Below are 27681 nucleotides of genomic sequence, written 5' to 3'. Positions count from 1 at the left end.
ATCCCAAGAGACTGGCCCTTAATACCAAAACCCCAGGCCATGAAGTATATGTAGGAGACAGGTAGAGAAACAAACTTACTTGGAAATACAGTGAGCTTTGTTCCAAGCCCAAAGACAAGCTTGTCTGCACTGCCGTAGTCACACAGTAACAGTCACCATTACAAAAAATTTGGAGGGGTTTCCCCTAGACTGAGATCTCCTTGTGGGCAGGGAATGTGTCTGCCAACTCCAATCAATGGGTCCCCCTGAATTCACCATCATTAGACAGAATCCAGAAAGCCCGAGTTCTGATTATCCTGGTTTTGAAGACAATTTGCTATATTTTAAATCAGTCAATCATATTTATTGAGCACTTACTGAGTGCATAGGCTATACTAAGAGCTTGGGAGAATACAACATAACGGAGTTGGTAGACACATTCCCTGCCCATAATGATTTTACATTCTAGAGTGGGATACAGGCATTAATACAAATAAATTACGGATATGTACATTGTGCTATGGGGCTGAGAGGGGAGCGAATAAAGAGGTGAATAAAAAAACAATATTTTCTTATTCTTAGCTCATCCTCTTCCTTGGAACCATGGTGGACATCAATATTAGTACAATTTCTCATCCAGTGGGTGGTCAGCAAATGGAATTTGTTAGCACCAGGAGTTGTGCAGGCTGAAAATATCGGCAGGTTCAAGAGAGGTTGGGATAGTCAGGGAGGAGAGATCCATGAGTTAATAGAGGGGGAAAATTAGGGATGCAGAGGGGAAAAGTAAGGAATGTTGGATGGCTTATCCCTCCTACTTAGACTGTGAGCCCCATTTAGGACAGGGATTGAGTCCAACCAGATTAACTTGTATCGACCTCAGCACTTAGGATAGTGCTTGACACGAGGCAAGCACTTAACAGTTGCCGTAATAATAAATACCATAATAATCCTTAAACATTAAGAAACAGTTGGCCTAGTGGAAAGAGCAAGGGCCTAGAAGTAAGGGGATATGGTTTCTAATCCCAGCTCTGCCACTCGTCTGCTGTGTGACCTTGGGTAAATCTCAACTTCTCTGTGCCTCAATTGATATATTTGTAAAATGGGGATTAAGACTGTGAGCCCCATGTGGGAAATGGACTGCATCCTGATTAGCGTGTATCTCCTTCAGCACTTAGTACGGTGCCTGGCACATAGTAAGAATTTAAGAAAGAAAGAAAGGCAACAGTTGCTTCCTCTAAGCACCCTGCTGTCTCTGTTGGAGAAAGAGCACTGGGCTGGGTTGACCAGTGGTCTAACCAGTAATGACCTTGCTCTGTCTTACGTTCTAACCAAAATGCCCCACACCAGATAACAAAATACAGCCTCCAAGGGAAACAGGAGTTCAGACTTTGCTCATACATTTGCTGTTTCTTAAAAGCAACCTCCCAACACACACATAAGCATGAAAACAAGTAATTAAACCACAGCTGTGTTTCCACAAGGCCCACAGGATTTCTTTTTCAGGATATTTAAGGACCTTCAAGAACTCACGGTGCGTGACTGACAGGACGGTTCCTTTGCCAAAGGTGAGAGCATAGCCAGAGCCTTGGTTCCCACAGTGGCACCCCGCTTAACAAAATCCCCTCCCAGCCACTCCAGAAATCCCCAAAACAGAGAGGCTCAAGAGGAGCGGAAGCCAGAGGAGTGACTCTAATCCCACTGGTCCTCAGCCCTGCCAAGGAGCACCCCCAAATTAAAGTAGATTTTCCCCACGTTCCCCACACATAATTGTACTTTTGGCCAGTTGGTTCCTGAGGTGCTATTACGCTGATGGAAAGAGAGTCTTGTTTTCCTCTCCTAAATACCCTCCACGGTCCTGACGGAAAGAGGGAAGCCCAGAGGTCAGAGGGAGGAAAGCTGAGGTCCTGGGCTCTATGGAACAATACTGAGTGGATTTGGAGTTGGAGGGTACGGGGAAGGGGCTGCTGGAAGTGAAACAATTGAGATGGAACTTGAAAAATCTTTCTGGGAAACTCACTTGCTCTCTGGTGTCCCCTTTGAAAACAAAACTACTTACTTGGGCTTACAGATAGTCGTGTCCCAGTTCCAAAGAGAAGCTTATTTCCTCCTGCATTCACACAGTCATACACAGCCTTACAATAATCAGTTGGTGGGAAATTATGGAGACACACACACACACACACACACACACACACACACATATTCTGCACAAGTGCTCTTTCCCCCTCAGAGGAAAACTCTGTACACTGCCTTCAAGATGCCTCAGCAAAGATTTTTGCCCTTCAAGTCCCTAACACTAGACTGTGAGCCCACTGTTGGGTAGGGGCTGTCTCTATATGTTGCCATCTTGTACTTCCCAAGCGCTTAGTACAGTGCTCTGCACACAGTAAGCACTCAATAAATACGATTGATTGATTGTCAGCTCCTTGAGGACAGGGAATGTGTGTTTTGCCTTTTTGGTACTTTTCCAAGTGCTTCGTGCAGAATGTTGTGCTTAGGAGGTGCTCAATAAATACCATTCTTACTACTATCGGGAAACAAGCCGGGTGCCACAGCTGCCCACAGCCAAACCTCAAACTGCAGTTGTGAGGCAGGGGCTCTTGCCAAGTTCCCAAGGCCCATTCACTGAACTCATCGCTGGGAGCTGGGCCAGTTCTAGAAGGGACAGGTCCCACCGGCAAATGTCACTGGATCAAAGTGGCCACTTCCCCTTTAGAACTGAAGTCCCTCGGGGGTAGGGAATATGTCTACTGCTTCTGCTGTACTCGCCCCTGCGCCTAGTTCAGTGCACTGTACTCCATAAATTACAACTATTATCAACTGTAAGGCTGCTGCAGGTCCTGAGAGCTTACTGCTTTAAACCAAGCCAGTTCACTGGCCCGTCTGGGAATGTCTCTTTGCTGAGAATATGGGCAGACACCTTTCACCTCTAGACTGTAAGCTCATTGTGGGCAGGAGATCTGTCTGTTATATTGTACACTCCCTAGTGCTTGGTCCAGTGCTCTGCACACAGTAAGCACTCAATAAGTACGACTGACTGACTTTCAGCCTGAGGTGTCTTGCTAAACTATAATGCTCCTTTAAAAACCATTTTTAAAACCATGTTGCCAACTAGTACTTCCCAAGCGCTTAGTACAGTGCTCTGCACACAGTAAGCGCTCAATAAATATGATTGATTGATTGATTTCCAGGGCAGTGCTTTCTCCAAACTGACCCACCCACCCCATTCTGACCGACACTTCATATTCCATCCACAGTCCCTTGATACTATCTCCTCCCTCAGCCTCTCAGCACTTGTGTACATACCCTTCTACTCTGCTGCTTCCTCCGTCTGCAGTTTTCATTCATTCAATCGTATTTATTGAGCGCTTACTGTGTGCAGAGCACTGTACTAAACGCTTGGGAAGTACAAGTCGGTAACATATAGAGACGGCCCCTACCCAACAACGGGCTCACAGTCTAATGCCTATCTCCCCAGTTAGATTGTAGGCTCCTTGCAAGGCAGGGATCACATCTACCATAGAACACAGGACTGGGAGTCAGAAGGTCATGGGTTCTAATTCCGGCTCCACCACTTGTCTGCTGTGTGACTTTAGGGAAGTCACTTCACTTCTCTGTGCCTCAGCTACCTCATCTGTGAAATGGGGATTGAGACTGTGCGCCCCAAGTGGGACAGGGACTGTGTCCAACCCCAGTTGCTTGTATTTACCCCAAAGTGCCTGGCACATAGTAAGCGCTTAACAAATACCATAATGTTTTTATTGCACTGTATTCTCCCAAGCACTTAGTACAGTGCTCTGCACATAGTAAGTGCTCAATAAATACCATTGATTATTTGGCTGGGCCTCATCCTGTTAATGAGAGGGACCCAACGAACCTTTGAACCTGAGACCTGCCATCTGAGGATCTCAAAGCATCAAACAGCAACCAACAAGCTGCCCCACCAATTGGCCCCGGCGAACGAGGTGCTCATTAAACCCTAGGGTTGGAGAGCAGGGAGGCCTCTCCACTGGACTTGAACGGAGGGACTGCACTTACTCGACTTGACTTGGAGCCTTGTTCCTGATCCGAAGATGGGGGCTTTGTTACCAAAGGCACAGTCCTGCGGACCTTAACCAAAACCCTCTCTGGGTTTCTGCAGGAAATCCTGCAAAACAACCCCAGTCCAGGAGCTCAGCGCTCGGCCCCCATAGTGAGATCTTCATACCCTCCCTAGTCACAGAACTGGGAGAATGGCTGGCCTGGATTTTAGCACCAATGAGCTGCTCCTCGGCAAGTCAAAACCGATCGCCAAATGGAGCAGGAGAACCCCCCAGCGGCCTCGACAATCAAAGAGCACAAATTTCCTAGGACTGATTTACGTTAACATTAGTTTAATTTGGCGTGAAACTATAACATGAACTGGTCTCCTTTAGAATGATGGACAAGGCATTTGAAATTCTCTGCACCTTGTCTGACTTATCTCTCATTATGGACTCAGCCATGTAATTGCATAATAAGTAACAGGCAGCCCAGCCACAATTAGACTAATGAGACGTATCTTCAATGGTTCATAGTTCTGCCCTCATTCATCGAGAATCTAGACAACAGAATGGTTCTCCCCATTTAAGGAGTGACAACCATAATTTCCTTTAATGACACCATGAAAATCCTGTTACAGATATGCACTCAACTATTTCTTCGCAGTTGAACATCTTTCACCCCGGAAAAGATGTCAGTGGGGATGGATCTCTTGGTTCAATGGTGGCTCTATCTAACTTCGGTAACTCCTAGGCATACGTGAAGAAAGTCAACAAACTCTGATGCTAAATTGACTTCTGGGTCATTGGCCCAAAGGGAAATCATTCAAAAACCAACCTGAGAGAATGAAATCATATTGAACGCAATCAATCATCTCAATCATTCATTCATTCATATTTATTGAGCGTTTACTGTGTGCAGAGCACTGTACTAAGCGCTTGGGAAGTACAAGTCGGCAACATGTAGAGACGGTCCCTACCCAACAACGGGCTCACAATCCTTCTATTTGCCTAATCCTAATCAAAGGAGATACCACTGCCACATCTAGGGAGAAGAATTGATTCAGAGTAGGAATTTTCACCCTAATGCAATTGGTTTGTGACTCCCCTTCCATCTATCAATTAATCAGTGGCATTAATGGTATTAATTGATCTCATGCTCCTTGCAGAACACTGTGCTAAGCACGCGGGAGAGTGCGTTACAAGAGTTGGTAGATACATTCTCTACCCACAAAGAGTTGACAATTTAATAGGGGAGGCAGATGCTGAAATAAATTACAGATAGGGAGAATGGCTGAGAATCAAGAGACTCAGGTCAGAATTCCCTCCCAGAATTCCCTGACAGGATTCCCCACCCCGGCAGCATCTCCTACCTACATCCTCTTATTAAATTACCAGTTGGCTACCTACCTGGGGTGATGGTTAATCTGGTCCCAGAACCAAAGATGAGCTTTCCGCCCATTCCAGAATTCACACTGTGATACGGCCCATAACAACAACCACATCTGGCTTTTCCCTCTGGACTCAGCAGGTCTTCACTCCCAATCCTACCCTTCAGAGCTCAAATGCCAAGCAGCAGCAGAATTTCTGATCTATATTGGCCACTACCTCTTGTTTTCTTATCATGCCTGTGGCCCACTACAACTTATAATGATTGTTTTTCATCACATTCCTGGATTCACACACCCTCTAGACTGTAAGTTCCTTTTGGGCAGGGAATGTGTCTACCAACTCTGTTGTATTGTACTCTCCCAAGCGCTTAGAACAGTGCTCTGTTTTTTTTTAATGGCATTTATTAAGCACTTACTATGTGCAAAGCACTGTTCTAAGTGCTGGGGAGGTTACAAGGTGATCAGGTTGTCCCTCGTGGGGCTCACAGTCTTAATGCCTATTTCACAGATGAGGTAGCTGAGGCACAGAGAAGTTAAGTGATTTTCCCAAAGTCACACAGCTGACAATTGGCAGAACCGGGATTTGAACCCATGACCTGACTCTAAAGCCCAGGCTCTTTCCACTGAGCCACGCTGCTTCTCTGTATGCAGTAAGCACTCAAATAACCATTGATTAATGGATGAAATTCTTTCCCCCAACTGGACTGTTACCCTCCCCCAATACCAATTCTTCTCTAATTCCTGGTTCATTTAATTCACTTCTGCAACTGACCATTGGCCTCATTCCTCTCCTTGCAGACCCCTGCTCACTCACTCGCTTGACATTTCCGACATCCCCTGGGCTGTGGGACCCCAGCCCATGTATTAGGCCACCATGACAGGGGTTAGCTGATCAGGGATGTGAGTTTTAAGGGATGGGGCGCTCTTAGCCTTTTCTCCTTTTACTGTGTCATGCTAAGCAAGTAGTGGATTAGAGGAACTTGGATAAATCATGCAGAGCTAATCCTATTAATAGGACCCCAGACCCCTGGGAGAGGCTGAAGAGGGGAAATAAAACAACACAACCATTCGGCCGCGTTGACTTCAGTGCAACTTATTTGGCTGCTGTATCCCAACCAAGGTGAGGCTGCACTTGTATGGTTGAAGTAGAGAACTGCCAGCTTGTGTAGTCTGGCGCTGGGCTCTGTCTGCTGCTCAGAATTCCCAGTAAAGTCCTGATTTCCCAATCAATCCATCAATCAATGGTATTTATTGAATGCTTACTGTGTGCAGAGCACAGTACTAACTGCTAGGGTGAGTACAGTACAGCATTCATTCAATGATATTTGTTGAGCAACAGTTGGTAGATAGGTTCCCACTAATTCTGTGTAGGCTGATGATCCTTGGGGACCCTTTGCTCCTCTTCCAAAGGGTCTCACAGCTACCCCTCTCTTTATTTTATTATTATTATTACTGTATATGTTAAGGACTTACTATGCATCAAGCACTGTTCTAAGCCCTGGGGTAGATTCACATTATCAGGTCAGCCAGACACAGTCCCTGTCTCACACTGGGGCTTACAGTCTAAGTAGGAGGGAGAATAGGCACTGAATCCCCACTTTACAGATGAGGAAACTGAGGCACAGAGAAGTTAAGTGACTTGCCCAAGGTCACCCAGCAGGCAACTGGCAGAGGTGGGATTTGAACCCAGGCCTCTCTAACCCTACTGCTTGTTCCACTATGTTATGCTGCTCCTCATTATTTTCATTAAATACCCACCTGGATGTGGAAAGAGGAGTACTAACAGAGCTCTTCCCAAATCCACTAGATCGTAAACTCCTTGAAGGCAGGAGTCGTGTCTTGTATTATATTCCCTCAAGTGTCCAGTACAATGCTCTGCACCCTGTAGACACTCAATAGATTTTTTAAAAAATGGTATTTAAATGCTTACAACGTGTCAGACACTGAACTAAGCACTGGGGCACCTACAGGAGAATCAGGTTGGTCAGTCCATATCCCACATGGGGCTCGCGGTCTTAATCCCCATTTTACAGATGCGGTAACTGAGGCACAGAGAAGTTAAGCGACTTTCCCAAGGTCATACAATAGATACTCTTGATTGACTGACCACTCGCCAGAGATTTCCACAGACCAGACGTGTTTGAGTAAGTTTCTCTTGATAGCCCCCCTAAGGTTCAAAGACACTTACTGGGTTGAACAATCAGCTTGGTTCCTCTTCCAAATGTGAGTCTATTGGTACTTCCTGTATTCACACACTGTCTTTCTCCTTTACACAAACATCTTGATTGTCAGTTAAGCATAGCCCCTCGACAATAATTCCAAATCTCTCAGCAACCTAGGTACCTCATTCAGCCTCTCTCAGCAATGGGACCTGTCTCATCACTGAATAAATAAGATGGGTCCTCTAAGAGGCAGCCTCCTCTCCTGAGAGCTAGTCAAAGGCAGTAGTATCCCCTTCTATTCCCTTTAGGGCTTCCCCAAGCCTCAGAGAAAAATCCCTCAAATAAAGCTGAAGAGGTTGTTTTACTAGCATGGCCTGCTTGGAGAGAGCACGGGCCCAAGAGTCAGAAGGGTATGGGTTTTAATCCCGGCTCCACCACTTGTCTGCTGTGGGACCTTGGGCAAGTTACTTAACTTCTCTGTGCCCCAGTTACCTCATCTGTAAAATGGGGATTGATTGTGAGCCCCATATGGGACAGGGACTGTGTCCACCCTAATTTTTTTTTTTTTTTTGGCATTTGTTAAGCGCTTACTATGTGCAAAGCACTGTTCTAAGCGCTGGGGAGGATACAGGGTGATCAGGTTGTCCCACGTGGGGCTCACAGTCTTAATCCCCATTTTACAGATGAGGCAACTGAGGCCCAGAGAAGTTAAGTGACTTGCCCAAGATCACACAGCAGACATGTGGCGGAGTCGGGATTCGAACCCATGACCTCTGACTCCAAAGCCCGTGATCTTTCCACTGAGCCACGCTAATTATCTTGTATCTTTCCTAGCACTTACTCTATGACAATTAGCTTGTATCTATCCCAGTGCTTACTCTGTTCTAGTCACTGTACTAAGCACTTAACAAATGCCATTAAAAAACAACAACAAACTATAGAAGGCTGGGTCAATCAATCGTGTTTATTGAGCACTTACAGTGTGCAGGGCATTGTACTAAGCACTTGGGAGAGTACAACACAAAAGAATGGTCAGAATGTTCTAGGAAATGGGGGTCATCTCCAGAAGGAACCCCCCGCCCTCCGCCACCCCTTTAACCTAGTGAAAAGAACACGGGCCTGGGAATCAGAAGACCTGGGTTTGAATTTTGGGCAAGTTGCTTAACTTTTCTGTCTCAGTTTTCTTATCTGTAAAGTGGCTGTGAACCCAACGTGGGACAGAGACTGTGTCCAATTTGATAATTTTATATGCACTACTGTTTTTGGCATAAAGTAAGTGCTTAACCGTCCTCTAGACAGTAAGCTGTTTGTGGGCAGGGAACATTTTTACCAACTTTGTTATACTGAACTCTTCAAAGCGCTTAGTACAGTGTTCTGCACACAGTGTGTGCTCAATACATATGATTAACAAGCACAAGAATTTTTCTTATTTTAAACACGACACCACTATTCACTGAACATAATTAGCATCTCGTAGGGTTACTGACATTTATTTCACTTCCTCGCCCATTGATTCACTTTGATTACAGCACGCACATCTGGACTTCAGATAAAACAAGGAAACAAACGCACTTACTTGTTTGAACAACCAATTCTGTCCCCTGTCCAAACTGCATATTTCCAAGCCCAGATGTGTACCACACCGATATCCCCCATTGCAAAAACTCTAGTTTCCAAAGTTCAAACTCTACTCTCCAGGGATAGAGGACACTCTAGATTTTTTACAGTTAGGAAAAACTCTCAAACCAAATATAAAACTCCATCTACCAGCGTGTATGTGATAACTTTGTCTCCTCTATTACACTGAAAGCCCCTTGAGCACAGGGATTGCATTGTAAACCATCAATCAATTTTATTTTCTGAGTGCTTACTGTGTGCATAGCACTGTACTAAGAGCTTGGGAGAGTATAACATAACAGAGTTGATAGGTACATTTCCTGCCCATGATGATTTTACTCCTATTGAGAGATTAACTAATCTCCTTGCACTTGGAAAATAGGAGTATAAAGCAGTAAACAATGACCATATCTCTTGACAGATGACAGAACTTACTGGGTTTAACTGTGAGTCTGGTCCCAGCTCCAAAGCTTAACTTATCGCTGTTATAATTACTCACAGTTTCCAAGTCCTTTACAAAAAACTGCTGCTCATTTCCTATTTTTTGTTTTCTCCACAAAACGTCCTTCTCTTAACACTTAGCTCTTTGAGAACCAGGAAGAATAACTCTCTGTTTCACAGTGCGAACCTCCTCCCCTCATAGCTGACAGACCACCACTCTTCCCATCTTCAAAGTCTTATTAAATCACATCCCAAAAGCCTTCCCTAAATCCTCATTTTCCTTTTCCCTCTCCCTTCTGCATTGCCCTTGCACTTGGATTTATACCTTTATTCAAGCCACCCTCAGCGCTATGTACATATCTGTAATTTATTTTAATGTTTGTCTCCCCTTCTAGACTGTAAGCTCCTTGTGGGCAGGGAATATGTCTACCGGTGCTTGTACTGTACCCTCAAGGGTGCTCTGTATACAGTGCTCTACACACAGTAAGCACTCAGTAAATATAATTGATTGGTTCAGGTAGAATTAAGCAAACAAACACACAAAAGTACAAAGCTTCAGGGACTGGAAGTAAAGAAACCTGGCTTGTAGTCCCCAGTTTGCTTACAGGACTGCTGTATGACCTTGGTCAAGTCACTCAACCTCTCTGGGTCAGTTTCCTCAACTGTAAAAGGGGCAAGATATCTGCCCTCCCTCTCTCCTAGACTGTGAGCCCTGTGTGGTCAGGAACTGTGTCCAGTCTGATTATCCCCACCCATCCCTGTGCTTAGCATAGTGCTTCATGCATAGAAAGTACTTAAAGAACAATATAACGGTTAAATTGGCCACTTGTCTGTTATGTGAACTGAGGAAAGTCATTTCACTTCTTTGTGCCTCAGTTACCTCATCTGCAAAATGGTGATGAAGACTGTGAGCTCTAAATGGGACATGGACTGTGTCCAATATGATTTTCTTGTATCTACCCCAGTACAGTACTAATCACTTAGTAAGCACTTAATACTATAAAAAAATATCAGTTGACTTTTAAACCCCCAAACCTGATCATGACAGAGAGATAAAGGGCTTTAATTCTGAAAGGTGAACTTGTTTTTCTCCATGCTTTGAAAAGGAGAGGATTAAGGAAAGAAAGGCTTCTTCTGTGCAAACACTGCCAATAAGCTCTTTAGGCTTTAAAACTGGCACCAACCTAAAAGCATCTTTCATTTTCCTTCCTCTCCCCCCCGGCATACTGTATTCCTATTTTCCTTTGTCATCATCTCATTCCCCTTCTCCGGCTTTGTACCACCCGCATATCCAGAGAAAACAGCCTCCAATTCTACCCCTCAGTCCAGGGTTTTAGCCGTGGTTATTTTGTGTTATTAAGTGCCAACCACTGTGTTAAGCACTGGCATAAACAAAGGATAATCAGATCAGAAACAGTGGAAGAAAAATTCTTACTTCTCAAGTACAAAATTGGGTGCTCAGTCTGAAGTTTAGGTCAGCCTTGCAAATAACAACACCACTTTTTCCCCCCCTTAACCAGCCTGTTTGCCCTGACCCCATGAGGTGCACAGATGTGCAGGTAGGAAAAATAAATTTAGTGTCCTTTCCCTGAGAGAAATAATTCCTGGGATGGAGGAACTGGGTGACATTTTTGGGGGACACACCATGGGTAGGCTTCTTTCAGTATTAGGATTCTTTGTCCAGTCAGGAATTGTTTTCTCCAGAATACTTACTTGGAATCACAGTCAACAGTGTCCCAGTTCCAAAATGAAGTTTCCCAGCACCAGCCGTTACACAGTGATAAAAAGCTCAACAAAATTGGAAGAGGAAGTGCATGAAGCCCAGGCCCTGTCACTCTGGTCAACCAGAACCTCTCTCCTCATTCAGAGCAGACAGAGGAACATCCAAGTGCTTAGTACAGTGCTTTGCACGCAGTAAACACTTAATAAATATGATTGAATGGATGAATAACGGCACTAGAAGTAGGGAACCCTGGGGAGGGAGTATTGGTAGTTAGAGCTGTGTGGGCACAACAAAAGTTTGGCTATGGATCCCAACTTGGATAGGAGGAATGAGAAGGCTATTGTGCTCACCTTACGCTCCTTTTTCACTAATTGAAACCCCAGGTCTGTTAGATTTATGGTCAGATTGGGTATTCACTCCTCTGCTCTCTCCTTTTTCTCCCTACTTTCATGAGATTTTAAAATGGCCTTCATTCTGCTTCCTCCTATTCTGGTAAAGAGACATCCAGTTAGCATCAGATCCCTGGATATTCCCATCCTGGCTTTCTGCTTCATGTCCAACCTTCTTTCTTCAATCAGTGATATTTACTGAGTGCTTACTGTGTGCACAGCATTGTACTAAGGGCTTGGGAGTGCACAAAAATGTTGGTACAGTAGGTTCTTTCATTTAATTTCCTCCTCTGCCATGCCTCTGATGGAGAGAGGAGCAGCGTAGCCCAGTGGACAGAACACAAGCCTGGGAGTCAGAAGGCCTTGGGTTCTAATCCTAGCTCCGCCACCTGTCTGCTGTGTGACCTTGGACAAGTCACTTCACTTTTCTGTACCTCAGTTTCCTCTTCTGTAAAATGGGGATTAAGATTGTAAGCCCCATGTGGGACATGGACTGTGTCCATGTAGATAGTTTGTATCTACCCCAGTGCTTAGTACAGTGCCCAGCACACAGTAGGTGCTTAACAAATACCATACATGTAAAAAAACCCAACAAACCCTCTCACACGTCCTATTGTTACCTGAGATGGATCAAACCTCTGCCTGGCTGGCTATTTCCAGCCCAAGTTCCCAACCTGCACAGGTGTTGCTGTGTATTGACCCTCTATCCTAACTGCTCTAGGTACATTTCCCTGACCCAAGCCCAGATATTTCCCTGGGCAGAGACTGCTCTCACTCCACAGGTCAAGAAGCCAGCCCATCCCACAGCCCTGGGAACATGCCCGCGGTGACTTACTTGGGATCACTGTCAAGCTTGTCCCCTGCCCAAATATCAGCTTGGTGTTGCCGCTCCCACACTGTCACAAAACCCTTTGCAAAAACTAACAGAGGAAGGCTCCAATGAGAGTCAGCCGGGGGCCAATTTGGAGACCCCTGTGGGCTGTGTTTTTGCAGGAAAGAATCCACAGGTGAAACTTATCCTGGTTGAGGGCAGTGAAGTAAATTGTTTCCGCCTGGATTTCTCCACCATGGGACCTGGTTCATTCTGAGGTTGGAGACTATAATCTCCTCTCTAGACTGTGAGCATTTCTCCCTTTTAGACTGTGAGCCCACTGTTGGGTAGGGACTGTCTCTATATGTTGCCAACTTGTACTTCCCAAGCGCTTAGTACAGTGCTCTGCACACAGTAAGCACTCAATAAATACGATTGATTGATTGAGCTTCTCGTGGGCAGCGACTACATCTATCAACTCTGCTGCATTGTACTCTCCCAAGAACTTACTACAGTGCTCTGCACACAAGTGCTCAATAAATACCATTGATTGATTAAATGATTGAGGCAATGGTATCAGCTTTCTACAGATCTCATTTGGAGTCATTGGGCTGCTCTTATCTGCCTGTCCTCCATTTTCCACATTGTTCCATCTACTATCTCATTGGCATTGCCCAGCTTGGGTTTGGATGCTGTTAAGCAACTCCCTCAGGTCCTGTTGTTCAAACATGCCAGAACCAGAGATGCCACCATCTTTTTCTATCTCATGCCAATCTGTCTGGCCAGGAGGGCTATCTTCAACTATCTGGGGAAGTTTCATGGGCACTAGCAAGTCAGAAGCCATGAACAACAGCTGGGTCTGTGGCCAGCTTTTCAACTTACTCGGCATTACGGTCAAACGCGTCCCCAGACCAAATTTCAGCTGATTGCTTCCTGTTGTAGCCCACCGCTCGGGGAGGCTTTACAAAAACCGGGCACAGGGGTCTGCCACCTGGAGCCCCTTAGAGACAAACAATAGACACACCTAACCCTGCCAATCAAGACCGGATTTTGCTACCTAGCCTAGAGCACCAGATTGGGGCTTTCACGTGTAAATTGGTTTCCTGACCTGGGAGAATTTATGCAGCCAGTCAGAGAGATAAAAAATAAATGCAATGATTCCAACAATTCTCTTCTCCCAACACCTGCATATAACTCTCTGTCTGGCCAATCATTTCCAAGAACTGTGGAGATGTATGGGTTGTTTATCATCTTGGGAAACTCTGGGAGCACTCAAAGATTGAGAGCGCGGAAAAACTAGGAGGAAGTGGCCACATAAATACTAAGCGAAAACAAACCAAAAAACAGCAAAAAAAAAGCCTTTATCTAGTAATATCTACTTTATCACTCTGGGGCTGGAGCTCATTAGTGAGAACACAAATTAATCCAGTCTGCCATTACTGGATCAGACCAATGATCCCTCCTTCCAGCATGGGCTTGGGAGTCGGAGGACCTGTGTTCTAATCCTGTCTCCCTACTTGCCTACAGGGTGACCTTGGGCAGGTCACTTAACTTCTCTGTGCCCCACTTTCCTCATCTGTAAAATGGGGATTAAATACCTGTTCTACTACCTAATTAGACTGTGAGCCCTGTGTGGGACGGGACTGTGTCTGGCCTGATTATCTTTTTTTACGATATTTGTTAAGTGTTTACTAAGTGCCAGACACTGTTCTAAGTACTGGGATAGATAAAAGATAATCAGGTTGGACACAGTCCGTGTCCTACATGGGGCTCATAGTCTTGATCCTCATTTTACAGTGGAGGTAACTGAGGCACAGAGAAGTGAAGTAACCTGCCCATGGTCACATAGCAGACAAGTGGCAGAGCTGGGACTAGAACCCAGTTCCTTCTGACTTCCAGTCTAGTGCTCCATCCTCCTGGCAATACTGCTTCTACTATCTTGTATCTAACCCAGCATTTAGTACATAATAAACACTTAAATGCCTCAATTTTTTTTTATTATTATCCCAGTAGAACTAATAGTTATCAGCTGCCCACTGGATACAGTGCATTGTACTAAGCACATGGGAAATTCAAAACAAAGAACTGACACATTCCCTGCCCACAAGGAGCTTACACACTGTTTCTGACAGTGGTAACAGGATACTTAGAAACACTGAATGAAGTGGCCCCTGATTGCTTTAAATAACGGTCCTAAGTTTTCCATTGACTAACCCATTAGGAACCCTTTGGACCCTAATTTACCCTTTGCTTTTCACATCGCCAACATCTTTCTATTTTTCTTTCATTATTCCAAATCATGCTTTTCCAGTATTCTCAACTTTTTTTTCCGCTCCATGGAGTGTCTGGTCCTAACAGGGAAAACTCCATCAATATGGCAAGAAAGGTTCTGAGAGAAACTGGCAGGGCTGGGTTGATTCAAACACATGAGGATTCACGATTACTTGTGTTCCCCTCTCCAAACGACAGCTTCTCCTAGCTGTCACGAGTCACAGGACAGCAGGAAGCTTAAAACAATTGGCAGAGGGATCTTAATGTATCTCAAAAGATAGTCAGTTTCTCTCCTCCCATCTGGGTGCAGTAGCAGAGGCATTAAACACTAAGCAGTCACAGAAGGATCCCGAATCTTTCACCTCCATTTCACAAACTTGTCAGTCACTCTCTTACAAGGTAATATGTCGGTCATTTTCTTACAAGCTAGTGATGCCACAACTCAATAAGAGGGGATAAGAATAGGGGTGGGGTGATTCTAGTCCCAAATTGGGGGTTTCCAACAGGGATGTCCTGCTCTGTCATACTTACTTGGTTTGATAGACAAGATGGTCCCTTGCCCAAATGCCAGCTTTCCAAAGCTACTGCTACCAGTATTAGCACAGTCTCCAGAGCCTTTACAATAACCTGCTCACTGAGGCCCCTGGAATGTCTCATCCCTTCCCTTTTCGGAGACAGAGCACGCTCCTCTACCAGGGGCTCAGAAGGGTGAGGCTGAAATGACACCCGTAGAGTGAAAGCCATCACAACACATTTCTCAGGCTGATTTTTCAGCCAGTCCACCCTTTCATCCCTCCGAAGGCCTCATTTCCATTTTAGGGCAGAATTTTTCAGGATGATTCTCCAGCTGGTTTCAGGATGCTCCCTTCTCACTTCCCTCACTTCATCTCCCATTCTCTGGGCCCCCATTTTTAGGCCACGAAATGATGAAAATGGGAGGAGAGTTGGGACAGTCTGAGCAGGAGCTGCAGACTAACACAGAGGAAGTTCTGAGAAGCAGCAAGGCCCAGGGAACTGGACTGGAAGTCAGTAGGACCTGGGTTCTAATCCTTTCACTGCCACTTGTCTGCTCTGTGACCTTGGGCAAGTCACTTCACTTCTCTGGGCCTCAGTTACCTCATCTGAAAAATGGGGATTAAGACTGTGAGCCAAATGTGGGACAGGGACTGTGCCCAAACTGATTAATTTGTCTCTACTCCAGTGCCTGGTACATCATAAGCGCTTAACAAATACCATAAAAAATGAGCATTTGGGGGCCAAGCAGGGTTGGAAGACAGCATGAAATACCAGAAGCACGGGAGAATCTCGCTTTCTGACTTACTTGGTACAACTGTCAATCGCGTTCCAACCCCAAATGTCATCCTCCCTGCATTGCCAGAGTCACACAATCACAGGAAGCTTTACAAAAACAAGCCTCTTCCCAGCTCACTCTGCCCGTCCTGACCCAGCCTGGTTCTCTTTCATCCAACAACCTACAAAAAAGGGTCCAAAGCTTTCCAACCCCAACAAATCCAGCATCGGGTCTATGCCAGGCAAATTGAAATGGTTTCCTGGACAGTATGCGGGCTTGTAATGTTGTCCCGACAAATGCTAATAGAGGCCTGGACAGGGGCCCTTGACAATAGAAACTGCAAAGCTAGGGTACGCAGATGTCTCTATCTCAGCACCGGCAGACGCTGCCTAAACCCATCACAGCGCTCTGAATTTTCTTAGCAATAATGAATTGGAAACAGGAATACTGAGGCAGCATAGCCTAAAGGAAAGAGCATGGCACTGGGATTCAGAAGGACCTGGGTTCTAATCCCAGCCCCGCCACTTATCTGCTGTCTGGCCTTGGGCAAATTGCTTAATTTCTCTGGGCTTCAGTTACCTCGCCTGCAAAATGGGGATTAAGACTGTGTCCCCCATGTGGGACAGGGACTGTGCGCAACCTGATTATCTTGTTATCTACCCCAGTGCTTAGTATAGTGCCTGGCACATAGTAACTGCTTAACAAATACCTTTTTTTCAAAAGGGACAAAATGGCTATTCTTCCTCTCAGTTCATGAATCTCATGTGGAACAGGGTCTGTTTCCAACCTATCTTTTATCTACCCAGTGCTTAGTACATATGAAATAGTTAATAAATATTATTATTATTATTATCATTACCATCAAAAGTGAACTCTAAGGGTTTGGGGGCAACAAGAGTTTATGTGGGCAGAATGGTTTTTTTCTTCAGACTTTCTTGGACTCACAGTGATGTGGGTTCCTCTTCCAAAGAACAGCTTGAAATTGTTAACCGCAATATTCTCCCAGCCACAAGAAACTTTATAAAAACAGGCAAAGTAACATCCCTCAACCAAGAAGGAAGGAGGAAGGGGTTACCACAGATCAATCTTGTCCTCTCCTCGTTCCCTCTAAGACCTTTGTACGGGTCAGGAGTAAAAAAAAAATGGTACCGGTGAAGGCTCTTTTGCTGGCTCAGACACTGGGGTGCTGAGTGTGAAAGGGAGCTAGGTTTCAGGGGAAGACAAAATCCTGCACATTTGCAGCTCAGAAAATCTATTTGCTTTTCTTCCCCCAACATAATCATCTCCTCACTGATTATTTCTGGACTGTGAGCCCATTGTTGGGTAGGGGCCGTCTCTATACGTTGCCAACTTGTACTTCCCAAGAGCTTAGTATAGTGCTCTGCACACAGTAAGCGCTCAATCAATACGATTGAATGAATGAATGAATAATGATTGCGGTACCTGTGAAGTATTTACTAAGTGTCAAGCACTGTACTGATCGCTGGGGGAGATACAACGTATGCCAATCGGACACAATCCCTTGTCCCACATTGGGGTTACATCTAAGTAGGAGGGAGAACAGGTTTTGAATCCCCAGCCTTTTGGGCAATATCTCCCAAATCCTTGAATGAAACAGCATCTTTGCATCTCTGTTTCCTCATTTGTAAAATGGGGATTAAACTGTAAACTGATAGACTGTAAACTCCAGGCAGGACAGGGACTGTGTCCAACCTGATAACTTTTTATCTATCCCAGCACTTTGTATCAATCCCAGCAATTGGAACATAGTAAGCACTTAACTAACACCACAAAAAAATAGTGCTCACCAACTTGCACCTTGGGTTTTTTCTAGAAGTAGGTTGGAATGGGAGACGAAAGAGGGAGTTTTTGGTGCCGGAATCTGAGGAAGCCAGTTTGACCATTGGCCTCTGCCAACTCGCTCAAATCCCCCAGGCCAAAGGGATGGATGGGATGTTCCAGTGAGATCATCCCCCAAAAGGCTGGCCAACATCCACCTATGAGGTGGTGGTGGTTGGGGGGAGGAGAGAGAATGGGCCTTGCATACTTACATGGTTGGACAGTCAAAGTGGTTCCCTGCCCAAATATCAGCTTCTGGCCTGCTCCCCCAATGTTCCACGTTCAAAAGCAGCTTTACAAAATCTCAACCCTGAGTAACTTCCTTTCACCAAGTTGCAGCTCAGAACATCTCCCTGGGTAAGTAGGGCAACCCACTTAGAGCACCAGGCTGGGAATCAGAGGACCTGGGTTCTAATCCCGGCTCTGCCACTTGTCTGTTGCATGACCTTGGGCAAGTCTCTTAACTTCTCTGGGCCTTATATACCTCATCTGTAAAACGGGGATTAAGACTGTGATCCCTGTGTGGGACAGGGACTGTGTCCAACCCGATTCCCTTGTGTCTACCCCGGTGATTAGTACAGTGCCTGGTACATAGTATGCACTTAACAAATATCATAAAAAAAGAACAAAAAAACACTGTGGAAAAAGGGTAAGGAGCACATGCTGGAATGCCTGTCAATTCTACAAAAGCGTTACAGATATTTTTAGGTTTTTCTCCCATTCTAGTGTAAGGTACTCATGGTCAGGGCATGACTGTGACCCAGGACCAGTGCTCTTGATAAGTGAGACAGAATTCCACCTTGTCTGACCCCTATATTTACTTTTTCCAGGTCAATTCCCGAAAGGACCACTGAACCAGACCCAAACGGCTAAATGCAACATACAAAATCCTCGTGTGATCCCGAGATGGGCTTGTTCTTTCACACTTACTTGGATTTACTTCCAAGCTGGTCCCCTTTCCGAACACCGGCTTATTTCTCATCCCAGAAGAGTCACACTGTCACGAAGAACTTTACAAAAACGGTGACAGCAGACACCCACTCTGCCAAGTCTCAAAACAGTCAGTTTCCTCTCAGCCCAGGACGAGCTGATTTAGAAACAATTTCCAATTCTGTAGAGTGAGAAGGATTAGGAGGAAATCTGCCTGTTTTGGATAAAAAAAAGCATTTTTTAGATACTTATGGAATCATCCTCAAAGGCTGAGATGTGTGCCAAGTTTTTAATCCCTTTATCTCTCAGCTCTTGTCTTCTGCCATCACTAATTCACATCTCATTTACATTCACAGCAGTGTGTACTGCCTTTTCCTATTACATCCAGAACTTTTTCTATAGTGATACAACACTATTAAAAGGAAAAATAATAATAATAACTGTGGCATTTGTTCAGTGCTTCCTATGTGCCAGGTACTGTTCTAAGCTTGGGGGTGGATACAAGCAAACCGGGTTAACTACATGGGGCTCACAGTCTTAATCCCTATTTTACAGCTGAGGTAACTGAGGCACAGAGAAGTTAAGTGACTTGTCCAAGACCACACAGCAGCCTAGTGGCGGAGTCGGAATTAGAACCCAGGTCTTTCCACCTCCCAGGCCCGAGCTCTATCCATTAGACCACACTGCTTCTTAAGTACTTCTTAAGAAAAATCTTAAGTACTTCTGAGTGCCAGAGTCTAATATGCAATCCTTCCCTTCTTCAACCAGCATATCATCCTTGTTCCATCAAAAAATCCATCAATCAGTAACATTTATTGAGCAACCTACTTTCCGCAGAGCTCTGTAGTAAGCGCAAGGGATGGTACTACAGAATTAGTAGACATGATCCCTGCCCTTGAAGAGCTCACAGTCTAGTGGAAACTCCAGCAAAATGTGATGCAAGGATTGCCAAACCCGACCTGGCTTTGTTGGAGAAACAATCTTCGCTACAGAGCACCCTTCCTTAGATTTCTTTAGATTTACTTGTAATTTAATTTCCTTCCCAAATGTCTTATTTCCACTCCTCTGCATGTCTGTGACGCAGAAACTGGAGGTAAATTTCACAAATGCTCTGCAGTTCCCAGCCTGCATTTCATTCTCCGCCCCTGCTGTTTCAATAGCGAAGACGTGGACGGAGAACACCGTTAGAATTCAATTTGGCTCCATTTCGTCTGTAATGACACAGACGATCATTTGGAGGGGAGAAGAGAAAGAATAAGATCTCCCACGGCATTTTTTTCAGGCTGTTCAACATTCCAGACATCCTCCAGAATCAAATCTTGTTTCTCGATTTCCATTTTTCTGTTCCTTCTTTTTGGGGTTCGTCACTGATTCTGAAGGCCCAGAATAGATCTTGTACCAGATTATATGACAAAAATATCATACCCGTTCTCCTGCCTTCTTAGACTGGGAGCCCCCTGGGGGACAGGGACTCTAGCTTATCTGATTACCTTGTATCTGTCCCAGCATTTGGCACAGTGCTTGGCATATAGTAAGTCCTTAAAAAACACCTTCATCAGCGTCATGAAAATACACCAGTCCGGGATCTCTGGGAGGTGGGCAGGATCGGCATCTGTTCTCCCCCATTTTATGGAGGAGGAAAACTAAGGAACAAATAGGCAAAGTGACTTGCCCCCTGTCTCCTTCTGACTTAGACTGTGAACCCCATGTGGGACAGGGACTGGGTCCGGCCTGATTAACTTTTATCTACCCCAGTGCTTAGGACAGTGCTTGACACGTAGTGAGTGCTTAATAAATACCATAAAAAAATCGAAATGATCCCTCCCCCAGGGCATTTCCAGGAGCCTCTGGAGGGCCATTTCACCACACTGGATGGACAGAGAGAGGGCTAGTGGAGAGTAATATTATGTTGCCAGATCCATCTTGGTTGTAATTCAGCCAGTGGGTCTGAAAGGGGAGAATCCCCTCCAGGGATTACTGGGAAGCTGGTTTCTTTGGGAACGATCACTAAGGAATGATCCCTAAACTCGTCCCTTCAGTTGGGTTCCAGGATCTGATCAGCCCCGGGCCTTTGTCCCACAAGAGACACCCAATGAGTTCTGAGAGAAGCAATGTGGCCTAACGGATAGAGCACGGACCTGGGCGTCAGAAGAACCTGAGTATCCCTCAAGGAGAAAAATAGATTCCTCTATTTTTCCAGTAAATTCCTCTTCCCCTTTCTCCCTTCCTCCTGTTGATGGCTTTCTCCATTCTCCCCACTTTTTTCCCTCTCTAACAGCTCCCCTTAGCTCTTAAACTGTACTGTGATGGACTGGAAAAGTCCAGAAATAAGGATAGGGTGGGTGGGTGGGAGGGGGGTACTGAGAGGAGCCAGACTGCTGCTCTCTGCTCAGGTTTCCTTTGCCAATGCAGAGATTAAGATATCTCCAGGAAACATAGTGCAGTAGAACCACCAGCTGGCTGCTATTTAGATCCGTGGCTCTACATTCAGGAATTCACCTTTCCTGAGTCTTTACTGTCTCCTAGTGGCTCCCAATGTTTCTCTACTTCTTCCTGAAACTCCAAGCATTCTTCCTACTTTTCCTCTTACCAGAAGCAGTGTGGCCCAGTGGAAAAAGCCAAGCCTGGGAGTTGGAGGACGTGAGTTCTAAACCCTGCTCCACTACGTACCCTCTGGGCAACATTGGGCTAGTCGCTTTACATCTCTGTGCCTCAGTTCCCTAAACCGCAAAATAGAAATTCAATACCCGTTCTCCCTCCTACTTAGATTGGGAGCCCCACGTGGGGCCTGATTAACTTGTATATATCCCAGTGCTTGGCACATAGTAAGTGCTTAACAAATATTATTATTATTATTACCTCCCCAAGGGAAGTACCAACATTTCTAAACGTTTAACGCCTCCTATGTCAATTCAACGGCTATCAGCTTGAGTCCCCTCTTATTACCCTGACCTCTGAGTGAAAACAATAATATAATAAGGTATTAAATGCTTACTCTCTGCCCAGCACTGTTCTAAGCACTAAGGTAGCTACACTAGAAGCAGATCAGGCACAATCCCTGTCCCACTTGGTGTTCACAGTCTAGGACAGAGGGAGAACGGCTTTTTTAACCCCCATTTTATAGATGAGGAAACTGAGGCTCAGAGAGACTAAGTGGCTTGCCCCAGGTCACACAGCAAGCAAGTAGTGGAGCCGAGATTAGGGCCTAGGAGATACAACAAATGACATCTTATTTGATACTACAAACTAGATGAATGTGGTATATTCAGATATAAAGTTAAGCACTGAGAAGATCATTGTTGCCTTAGACTTACTTGGTTTTACAGTTAGACTCGTTCCTTTCCCAAATATCACCTGATTTCCAGAATTACACCCTGGCACAGAGCTTTACAAAAACTCTTAACCTACATAAGGTCTTCAGATCCCCCACCCAATGACCTCCAGCCCCTTTCAGGGGCAACCTACTTCCAGTTAGTCTGTGGTCTACCCCATGACTGCTCCACTGCAGATCTTCTGGCCGTATCACCTATTCCTCCATACCTCTGTCAGGGAGCATCCCCAGGTGGAATTGGGGGCCAGGGTGGGGGAACTGGGATCAAAAGGACAACTTCAACCTGGACTCTCACTAAGCTTTGGTCTCTCTTCCGTCCTACCGATCTTTAGCTGAAAGATTCTTCCTCCACAAAAATAGGGGTGAGCCACTGTCTGAAGTTTCCCAGCAATAAAAGCAGAGCAGCAGTGTGGCCTAATGGAAAGAACATGGAGAGTCAGAAGACCTGGGTTCTTATCCCGACTCCACCACTTGCCTGTTGTGTGACTTTGGGCAAGTCACATAACTTCTCTGTGCCTCAGTTTCTTCAAAGCTGAAATGGGGATTAAATACCTGTTCCCTCTACTACTTGGACTGTGAGCCCAGTATGGGACAGGGACTGAGTCTGACCTGATTAACTTGTATCTATCCCGATGCTTAGAAAATTGCTTGAAACATAGTGAGTGCTTAACAAATATCACAACAACAACAACAACAATAATACTAATAATAAAGAAAACTGATAAGGGTCACAATATCAGATGGGAATTTTTTCTCGTTAGACTCGATCCAATGGATTGGGCAAGGGTTCTTTCTGTGTCCCTTGTTGTCTGAAAAGATTCAAATGTTTGATGAAAATATCATACCTCTTCTCCCACCCTCTTAAGACTGTGAGCCTCCTGGGGGACAGAACTGTATCCTATCTGATTACTGTACCTGTCCCAGCACTTAGCATAGTGCTTTGCACATAGAAAGTGCCTAAAAAACACCCTCCTCCTCATCATCATGAAAATACACCAGTCTGGCATCTCTGCGGGGTGGGTAGGACCAGCATCTTTCCTCCCCATTTTATGGAGGAGGGAAACTGAGGAACAGATAGTCAAAGTGATTTGCCCACTGTTCTCCCTCCTACTTAGATTGGGAACCCCATGTGGGACAGGGATTGGGTCTGACCTGCTTAACCTGTAACTACCCCAGCCCTGAGAACAGCGCTTGACACATAGTGAACGCTTAACAAGTACCCTACTTAATTATTCTAACTCAGCTCAGGGCTCATCCCACTTACTGTATCAGCCTCCACTGATGGACTCAGTTTGCTCAAAGCCCAAACTCCAAAAGGCCAGATTTAGGAATGAGAATTCCAGGGAGAAAAGGGGAGGAGAAAATTTGTTCCAACTTACTGGGATGTACTGTCACTTCTGTCCCCTTTCCAAAGAGAAGTTTATTTAATCCAGAGGTAGTCACACTCCCTGAAGAGGCTTTACAAATAGATGGGGGGATTTGCCACCTGGTGTCACACCACATCAGGTGTTCTGATGGCCTCCTCACTTTGATGACATTCTCCCCTGCCCAAGACAGGAGCTCAGTACAGTGTGCTATCCAGAATCCATTTTGGAGTTTCCTATTTCAAGTCAGGGCCAGGTGAAGGCTCTGACTTCTGGGGAGGGTAGTTGGGGATGGCGGGGGTCAGGGCAGTGGAACTCAGGACCCCAAATTTCTCTTCCACTCATCCTGGAACTTGCAGGCAGTAACTACCATGACATATGTGCGCGTTACTTTTTTCCATGGAATTTATTAAGCTCTTAATAAGTTCTTGGGATAGTACAATACAACACAATTAGCAGACATGTTCCCTGCTCACAAAGAAGTTTCAGTCTAGGGGGGAGCCTTCCTCTCCAGAGCTCACAATCTATTTTATCTTCATTTTACAGGTGAGGAAACAGATTCAGAGGAGTTGAGTGAGATGGCCAAAGTCTCACAACAGACCAGTGGTACAGCTGGGACCACACCCAGTCCCTCTGTCTCCAGAAGGCAGGGACCTTGTCTACCAACTCTGTTGTACTCTCCCAAATGCTTAGTACAGTGCTCTGCACACTGTAAGTGCTCAATAAATACCACGGATTGACTGTGGTCATGACACTTTCACTAAGCCATGTTGCCTCCAGATGAGGCAAGAATGGAGGGGTATTGTCAGAACTCGGCCATGGTGAGTCTCCTTACCAGGCACGGGGTTCCCCTGAGGGTGGGGGCCTGGGGCAGGAACCCCATGGATAGAGCATGGACCCGGGAGCCGGAAGGACCTGAGTTCTAATCCAGGCTCCACCAGTTGTCTGTCTGCTGTATGATCTTGGGAAAGTCACTTCACTTCTCTGTGCCTCAGTTCCCTCTTCTGTAAAATGGGGATTAGACTCTGAGCCCCATGTGGGACAGTGACTGTGTCTAACCCAATTTGCTTGTATCCAACCCAGAGCTTAGTACAGTACCTAGCACATAGTAAGAAATTCACAAATACCGCAATTATTATTATTAGTTATTGAGGCAGCCCCTTTTCCCCAGTCACCCTCAACATAGAATGAGCTCTGCACTTTCACCCAGGAAGGTTCCTTTTCCCCCAAATCCTCTTTGGATGACAAAGCCCAGCAGTACTGTCCTTCCCTTTCTTCCTTTCCCTCCCTGTCCCGTGTCTGCAGATAAAAAACAGCAGGGTTGTGACTGCAGGAACTCACTGCCAAGGAGCGGCAGGTTGCGGAGCGAATCCCAGAGACAGATGGGGACAAGGAAACGCCGGCTCAGCCCAGCCGTAGCCGGGTCTCCAAGCAGCAATGGCATCTGTCTGCCCATTAGTCTTGCAGACATTCTGCTTCCCCCTGCCACTCCGTCTACCTGTGGGAGTTGTAACTGGATTAGAGGGGGAGGAGGGCAGCCATGATGGTCAGACCCGGTGATCAGTCCCTTACCCAGTCTCACGCTGAAGTGAGTCCCCATTCCAAACATCAGCTTGTTGCCAATGCCCTGCTGATCACAGTGTTGAGGGGCTTTGTAAAAATGGGGGCTGGTGCTTGGGTCTGCCTTCCAACGGGGGCCTCTCTCTACCCTGGCCCTCCAGGGAAATGTCAACGTTGACAAGAAGTATTTGTTTATCAAAGGCCAGTTCTGTTGTCCAACATACACTGTGTTGTGATCTAGCTATAATACCCTCTCCACATCATTACTCTTATCTCCCTCCTTCAAGGGTGTTTCTGAGTCTCCGTTTCCCCGTTGCCTGTCTGGGAACATGGGTCCCCACTCCACAGGGGCTGGACGCCCAGATCCGTTCATCTCGGGGCTCTGAAGAGGCTTGAAATTTTCAGACAGGGCTGAAAAGACCCCAAATGGTGGCTTTCTAGCCTATTAACTCCCTTCCCCTTCCGGTCCTCAACCAAACCCTACTAAAATCTCTTTAATCCACAAAGTCAGCACCTATTTCTGAGTACCTAAGAGGTTAAGGGACTGTGTGTATTTCACTCACTAGCTTCTGCCTAGTGCGTCAAATTGGGCGGTCGCTTGAAGCAGCAAGAAATGCTGGGATTTTCACCCTGCCCTTGGGTCTGACCAAAAACAAGGTTGCAACGGTGGTCCCCAGTGGCTTGGCCTGGCCCCTAGGCCAAAGGAAATCCCCAAGACAAGTCTCTCAATTCACCACAAAGAGTGTTGGGCTCTATCAAACAAGTTCTACTCTGAGAAGGTACAGTGTGGCTCCTGGAAAGAGCATGAGTCTGGGAGTGAGAGGACCTCAGTTCCAATCCCAGCTCCACTACTTGCCAGCTGTGTGACTTCAAGGGAAGTTGTTTAGCTTCTCTGTGCCTCAGTTTCCTCATCTGTAAAATGAGGATTAAATACCTGTTCTCCCTCCTACTTAGACTCCGAACCCCATCTGGGACAGGGGCTATGTCCAACATGATTAACTTATATTTACCCCAGGGTTTACAGCAGTGCTTGACACATAATAAATGCTTAACAAATACCATAATAATACTTATTATTAATATCAGTGGTCATTCTGCCCACCCTCCTCTCTCAGCCAGAACTACTTCCTGCTTGACCCAGACAAAGGGGGAATTTAGAAATATGCACAATGCCTTGCTGTTCAGAAACACTGAGGGTGTGTGCCCTCTCCTTCTCAGTTTAAAAAGAACAACCCAAAAAGCCCAAATCTTCTATTCTTAAGAAGGTACTTACTGGGTTTCACCCTTACAGTAGTTCCTCCTCCAAACACAAACGGTCTGTTTCCATCCCCACAGGCACTGAGGCCATTACAAAAACCCATCCCATCCCTCCCATCCCCCGGTAGACTGCTAACTAGTAGGCAGGGATCGCCTCTTCCAACCCTCTCGTATTGGAGTTTTCCAAGCGTTTAGTACAGTACTCTGCACACAGTAAATGCTCAATGAATAGTATTGATTGATGGATGGATGGATGGGTTTCATCCCTGCCCCTGGACCCTGCTAGACTGACCCTGGATGTGGATTCCACCCTCAGATGGCCGGGGGATGAAGCGGGAATTCTGTTTCCAAAACCGAGCTACTCACTCAGGCCCACGATCAACAGAGTCCCTTTCCCAAAGATGAGTTTCTCGTTGCTCCTGACCCACAGCCTTTGGGACCTTTACCAAAACCCCTCCCAAGTACCAGAGGAGAAGAAGAACAGACTCTCTGCATAGTCCCTGAGCAGGTGGGGGTGAGCAGAAGGTCTTTCATTCATTCATTCAATCGTATTTATTGAGTGCTTACTGTGTGCAGAGCACCGTACTAAGCAGCAGTGATACAACTGACCAATCACTCAATCAACCATATTGGTTGAGCATCTGTTGTCAGCAGAGGATTCATACTAAGAGCTTGGAAGAATTCAATCGAGTTGAGAAGGAGCAGGCCTGGGTGTCAGGGGGAACTGGATTCTAATCCTGGCCCCGCCACTTGTCGGCTGCATAACCTTGGTCAAGTCACTTTGCTTCTCTGTACCTTGGTTACCTCCCTGTAAAATGGGGATTAGGAATGTGAGCCCCACATGGAATGTGGACCGTGTCCAAACTGATCAGCTTGTATCTACCCCAGGACTTAGTACATTGCCTGGCACATAGTAGGCGCTTAACAAATACCCTCCTGGAATGCTAAAGCCCTTATTGTGGCCTTTGGGGAAAATGGGGGACCACTGCCTTGGGGCTCACAGAATTTGGCAAAGAGCCTAGATGGGCAACTCATCCCTGCTTTTCCCCCACCACCCAGCTATGTACCCCAGATTCACCTCTAACTTTGCCACCAAAAGAGCTGTGAGTGCAGAAGTTATGACTGTCTCTTACTGAATAAACCCACAGTATTTAGATGGAAAAGCATGGCAGATAATCTATTCCCCTTCCTTAAACTTTACCGTCTAGTTGTAAATAGTTTTATAATAACTAATAATAATTATGGTATTTGTTAAGTGCTTACTATGTGCCAGGCACTGTATGTCTGTTTCCCCCTTTATAGTGTA

At 45.7% G+C, this 27681-nt stretch overlaps 1 gene segment (V, D, J or C); it reads right to left on the bottom strand.

Moving 5' to 3' along the window:
* Positions 1–27681, bottom strand: part of LOC119921074 — a 270951-nt gene that overhangs the window by 44388 nt on the left and 198882 nt on the right. Inside the window, 1 exon segment of the C gene segment in view lies at positions 22178–22237. Within this exon segment, the coding sequence occupies positions 22178–22237 (60 nt within the window).

The sequence above is a fragment of the Tachyglossus aculeatus genome (genome assembly GCF_015852505.1).
Source record: "Tachyglossus aculeatus isolate mTacAcu1 chromosome 12 unlocalized genomic scaffold, mTacAcu1.pri SUPER_6_unloc_1, whole genome shotgun sequence".
In the NCBI taxonomy this organism is placed as follows: domain Eukaryota; kingdom Metazoa; phylum Chordata; class Mammalia; order Monotremata; family Tachyglossidae; genus Tachyglossus; species Tachyglossus aculeatus.
Note: the sequence above shows the minus strand (reverse complement) of the source record. Positions and strands in the feature narration are given on the sequence as shown.